The sequence below is a fragment of the Rhagoletis pomonella genome, unplaced genomic scaffold (assembly GCF_013731165.1).
Source record: "Rhagoletis pomonella isolate Grant_MI unplaced genomic scaffold, Rhpom_1.0 Rhpom_scaffold_00003, whole genome shotgun sequence".
In the NCBI taxonomy this organism is placed as follows: Eukaryota; Metazoa; Arthropoda; class Insecta; order Diptera; family Tephritidae; genus Rhagoletis; species Rhagoletis pomonella.
The window spans coordinates 30,062,816-30,068,416 of NW_023458557.1; the positions used below are offsets into that span (position 1 = coordinate 30,062,816).

Below are 5,601 nucleotides of genomic sequence, written 5' to 3' on the forward strand. Positions count from 1 at the left end.
GTTGCAGCCTTTACTTCAATGTGGCCTGGAATTAATGATCTTTTAATGATGCTGACTGGGCTACCCGAGTCTATGAGGCATTCTACATAAAACGAAATACTATTATTATTTGTTAAAGTAATATTAAAACACCTTACATAGTCACAGTTCTTCGCAACGGCATCAGTCTTCTTCTTGTTGAGCCGGCAGTCCGCAGCACGATGTCCCAGTTCACCACAAGCAAAACAAGCGCCGTCCACACGAATTGATTTTCTGCATTCTGAAGCGATGTGGCCTAAGCAGTTGCAATTGTAGCACCGCCCAACTGGCCTCTCGTTTTTCACAGCACTGCTTGCACCACGGTCCATCGGATGCGCAGTTTGACGTTGAAGGGTGATGTTGGTGAATGCTGACAGCAAGTCGTCTGTGTTTTTAAAGCATTGCATGTTTGCGCTTATACGTAACTGGCGATCAGGTATTCCGTGAACGATGTAATCAATTAGCTCGTTCTCTGGAATATGAATACCATTTGCTAGCATTGTCTTCTCATTAAAGTACTCGGAAAATGTTTCTCCGACGCGCCATTTGCGTGTTTCAAACTTTTGCCGTAAAAAGATAGCACTTTCTTTTGACGCGAAAACTTTTTTGATGACCGAAAGCAGATAGTCGACAGGTTCAGTTGCGAATTCTGGCTTAGAGTGCAGCCATATTAGTGCTTTACCTTTTAATTTTCCGTATACTAATGCGCGCACTTTGTTTTCGCACAAATCATACGATCTTTTAATACCCTCTACTTGGGCGAGCCACACATTTACATTCGTTTCCCCGTCGTAGTCAGGAAAAAATTCTTTTAAACAGTTGAAGGGAATAACATCTTCTTTAGCTGCGGTTTTCGCTGATGGCGCCGTTTCTTTCATTTTTAGAAGTTCGTTCTCTCGACGCAGTAACTCTCTTTCGAATCGTAGTAGTTCTAACTCTTTTTGTATAAAATTGATTTCTTTGTTTGCTGAGCTAGTGTTGGAAGAATCTTTCATCATCTCGTATGCTGCTTGTTGACTTTCGCTTTCGTTTGTGAAATTATTTCGTCTATTGTGTTTTTCATTTGCTTCGATACATTCGCTTTGTTTACGACCGTCGAATGGTTGCATTTTTTGTTGTGCCGTACCGCAAGCTAAGTTATCTGTCACTTCGTGCATGCACTCGTTATCATTTTTCTGTCGCTTTAAAATTTCAGTTTCGCTCGTTACTTTGTTTGTTTGCTCCTTTAAATTTTTGTGTGTCTCATCATTCGTAGATTCGTTTGCGCAATGCTGTTGCTTTTCATTTGTCTGCCCCTTTTCGTTTTTGTCTGTCTTATCGTTTACAATTGAGTTTGCGCACGATTGTTGCGTTTCATTTGTCTGCTGCTTTTCCCTTTTGAATGCCTTATCGTTTGTGATTGCGTTTGCGCACTGTTGTTGCTCTTCATTAGTCTCTTCATTTGTCGCTACACTTGTCGTGTTATTAGTATGCGTACTTGCGCATTGTTGTTGCTCCTCATTTGTAGCTTCGCTTTCGAAGTCGCTAGAATTTTCTATTCCCGCTATGTCGAGATCACGCGGACAACATCCGCGAACGGCGTAATCTACTTCGTTTATGCGCGCAGCCAACGAACTTTTATTGCCATGAGTTGGCAGGCCCAGTTTTTTGCACCACGCACGTAGCACGTTAATAGAAAAATCGCTTGAACCTATTGCGCTCATTTCCACACTTTGAATATTTATTTAAAAGTTATTTTATTTGGGTGAAATATACTTTATTTATTTGTTAACTTTAAATATTTAGCGCGAGACCCGACCACTTCTGAAAATTGTGGTAGATGACCGATTAAATAAAACCACGTCGTTTCGCTAACAATGCTGTACCACGACTGACTTTCGTCAACTCTTTATTGGTCTTCGTTCGCTATTACTTAGCGGGTTTATAGGTTTATATCTTAGTGCGAGAGTGAGACATAATCAACAAGCTATTATAAATAGTTTTGTAACTTAAAGCTAGAGTGTGACGAAATATATACAACTTAATCTAGGGGTTATTTACAGTAACTAGTGATGACCGATTTATGTTTGTACATATATGTATAATATCGATACTGCTACACATAGAAAAAGAGAGGATGACGCTACTACAAGGTTTAGTTTTGAAGATCGCAATGGAGTGCCTGAGAATTTAATTAAGAGACGTTTACGGTCATGGGCTTTTGGGAATGAGTCTGTCAAGAAAGCGTCGGAAGAAGAAGACCCTAAATGCTATATCTTCATCAGTATAAGATGAATGGATAGATGCTATGCAAATAGAATATGATTCTCTCATGAAAAATAAAACCTGGAAATTAGTAGATTTACCTAAAGGAAGAAGAGCAATTGGTTGCAAATGGGTCTACAAGTCGAAAATAAGACCTGATGGTACAGTTGACAAGAGGAAGGCGAGGTTAGTGGTACAAGGATATTCACAAGAGTTTGGAATTGATTATACAGATACGTTTGCACCAGTAGTACGACAAAGTTCAATACGTCTTATTTATGCACTAGCAGTTGAGTATAATCTTAAGTTACGGCAGTTGGATGTATCTACTGCATTTTTGAATGGTAATTTAGAAGAAGAGATTTTTATGCAACAACCTGAAGGATATGTTGATGAAAATAGGAGAAGCAAAGTATGTCTACTTAAAAAAGCCATTTATGGCCTTAAACAAGCTGGAAGACAGTGGTTCAAAAGAATAGACGACGTTATCAAAAGTTTTGGCTCAACTCAATCCAATTACGATCAATGCATATACACATGGAAGAATAAAAATTTCGTTGTTGCACTTTATGTTGATGATCTAATCATTTGATCAAATAATGAGATTGGTTAGAGAATTAAGGTTGATAATGGGAGTTTATCAATTTCACAACCTATGTATATAGCGAATTTAATCCAAAAATATGGTCAAACTACCGCAAAACCGGTGAAAATTCCTATGCAAGCAAAAAAGATATTAGAAAAAGATCCTAAAATTCCAGGGGAAGCACAAAAGATTGATAAAACAAAGTATCAAGAAATTGTAGGATCACTTTTACATCTTTCAGTTTTTAGCCGTCCTGAATATACCATGTAGTGTTAATATGTTATCGCAGTTTAACCAAGATCCACGTAGGTACGATATTTAAACCCTACGCAAAATTTTGTTTTAACATATAGAAAAACGGGGAGTCCACTTTTAGGCTACGTTGACGCCAATTGGGCTACAGATGTAAATGATCGTAAATCTCAGACTGGTTTTTGCTTTTTACTCGCAGATGGCGTGGTATCTTGGGAGTCGAGGAAGCAACGTATTGTGGAAACATCCAGTGCGCTATCAGAAGCAGCCAAAGAAGCACAATACTTGAGATACTTGCTGTATGAGCTTGGGTATGGAATAACTGCACCACTAGTGCTTTACTCCGATTCACAAAGTGCACATCAAATGGCTACGTTTGGAGGACATCACTCTAGAACAGCGTTGGGCAGAGAGAGCTTTTACTCTGCTCGCGCCTATACAAAATGTATAGAAAGCTTAAAAGAGATTTGCCCGCGGGTAAGGCAGTGCCCATCAGTGCTCTAGAACTAAGCACATTGATTATAAATACCATTTCATTCGCGAAGCATGTCAGAATGGTTTCAATAAAATAGAATATCTTTCAACAAATTAGATGCCAGCTGATGTTCCCACTAAACCAGTTGCAAGAATTAGTTTGTATCAAGTCAATGGGCATTAATTCAACAGTATGATCACAGTTGAGGAGGCGTGTTCATGAAAACAACTTGTGATCAATTATACTTGTTAAACTTTTGATCGTATGTTTTAATCATGTGTACCTGAATGTACTTGAAGTTTATTGTGAAAATTTTCTTCATTCGTTCTCCAAATATTCAATAAATTTATCACAGTAATTTCTACGTGGTAAGTGCTCCTCTATTATTTGGTTTCATAGGGATTCGGATACCATCCTCATAGAAGTAGTAAAGCGAATTCGCTTAAGTGCTTTTTTCGGTTAAGCGCAAAAATTTTTCATGCCAAGAAGGGTGGGCAGCTAAGCAAAATATACTGTATGCATAACCTGAAGATAATTTAGGTAGTCTGCCTTAAGTGAAGCTATTCTAAAAGGCTTACCCAACAAGGACTGCAGCTTCCTAGAAAGGTGTTTCCTATTTACAATTTACGCGAATGTACTTCAGTAAACGTTTATATTACTTAGCATTACAAATAGACATTTAAAGTCTAAATAAAACTTTCTGATATGAACCCTAAATAAATTCCTTAAAGAAGTATGGTTTTTATGAATTAAGAAAAACTTTAAACGAACTTCTTCAGAAAGCGTCCTACAAAAGCCCTTCTGAAAGCTCTTTTTTGAGTAGCGAAAGCTGAATTCCTTCAATTTGTGCCACTCCATACAAAAAGTGAAGGAGAAAGGAAAGAAAGGCCCTTTTGGTGAGATTTTAGATCCTGAAATTACCTTCTGGGTAGTACTTATGTATGTATGTCCCTTCAGCCGTGATGATCTGATCAGGAGCTTGCACTTTTTTGGCATTTTTTGGCAAGTCCTGGAAACCAGGAGGTCTGGCAGCCCCAATGTTCATGTGAACTTAAGTATGTGTACGCATGGTACATAGAAGTATGCACGCGCGGAGTTTGCATAATCTAAATAATATTAAGTTGTACCGCATTTCCTCTTACTCTGCATATGCCTAAATGTATGCAATCATTAACAATAGCAATTAAACACAGGGCGCCTCTAACGAAAATAAAAATTTTCTGGTGGAATAATTTTCGCTGCGCCCACAAAAACGGTTATATGATTTTTGTAAATTTTTTTTTTAGAATATTTGTCCCGGTATCCCGGTCCAACCTTAAAATGTTCCGGGTTTCGTTTAAATGCCCCGGTTTTCGATTTATATGCCCAAATTTTAATAAGTTCAAAAATCACTACCCGTGTCCTTTGTGAAATAGGTACATCTTTACATAGTTGGACTTTGCCCAAGCAATATTTGATGATCGATACACACTCTAAAAAATTTGTGTTTAAATTTGCGTATATTAAGGTAGTAACCAGCTTCCTCTCTTAATGAATGCAAATTTACACTCTGTGTTAACTTAATTAAACACTTTTTGTTTGCTTATACTTATTATATGTGTAGCTTGAACAAATTTAAAATATATATGTTTATTATTCTAAACACTTAATGTTCACAATTTCACAGTTTACACATCAAATGTTTGAAATTTGCTTTATAAATTTTTTTTTTATATTTACGCATATAAAGAGAGTTAACAAGTGTCCCCTCCTAATGTGTGCAAAATCAAATACTGCTCATGTCTTACACAGGTTCCCATGCGGAGCCTCCCTCTTAGTTCACGCTGATATGGAAGCCCATAAGGACCCCCATGTCACCACTTAAGGACAATATTCACGGCAAGGAGACCAACATTGATTGTCAGGAGCAACGGGCAGTTAACTAATCGAGTCCTCAACTTCTGTACATTGCATCTAGGCCTAACGACTGCATTTTGTACAAATTGCATACGATTCCATACCGCCAGAAGCAAATTTAAATCGTGTA

At 37.7% G+C, this 5,601-nt stretch overlaps 1 protein-coding gene across 1 annotated transcript; it reads right to left on the bottom strand.

Moving 5' to 3' along the window:
* Positions 1–3: 3 nt before the first annotated feature.
* LOC118736163 lies at positions 4–1,721 on the bottom strand. Its single transcript, XM_036466261.1, has 2 exons — positions 138–1,721; positions 4–82 (listed from the first exon to the last, which is right to left on the bottom strand). Exons 1-2 carry the CDS (start codon positions 1,719–1,721, stop codon positions 71–73), a joined length of 1,596 nt encoding a protein of 531 aa, XP_036322154.1. The 3' UTR covers positions 4–70.
* Between the last annotated feature and the right edge of the window lie 3,880 nt (positions 1,722–5,601).

Coding starts and splice junctions, on each gene's coding strand:
- LOC118736163 (XM_036466261.1), bottom strand. CDS start 1,721: ATGAGCGCAATAGGTTCAAGCGATTTTTCTATTAACGTGCTACGTGCG.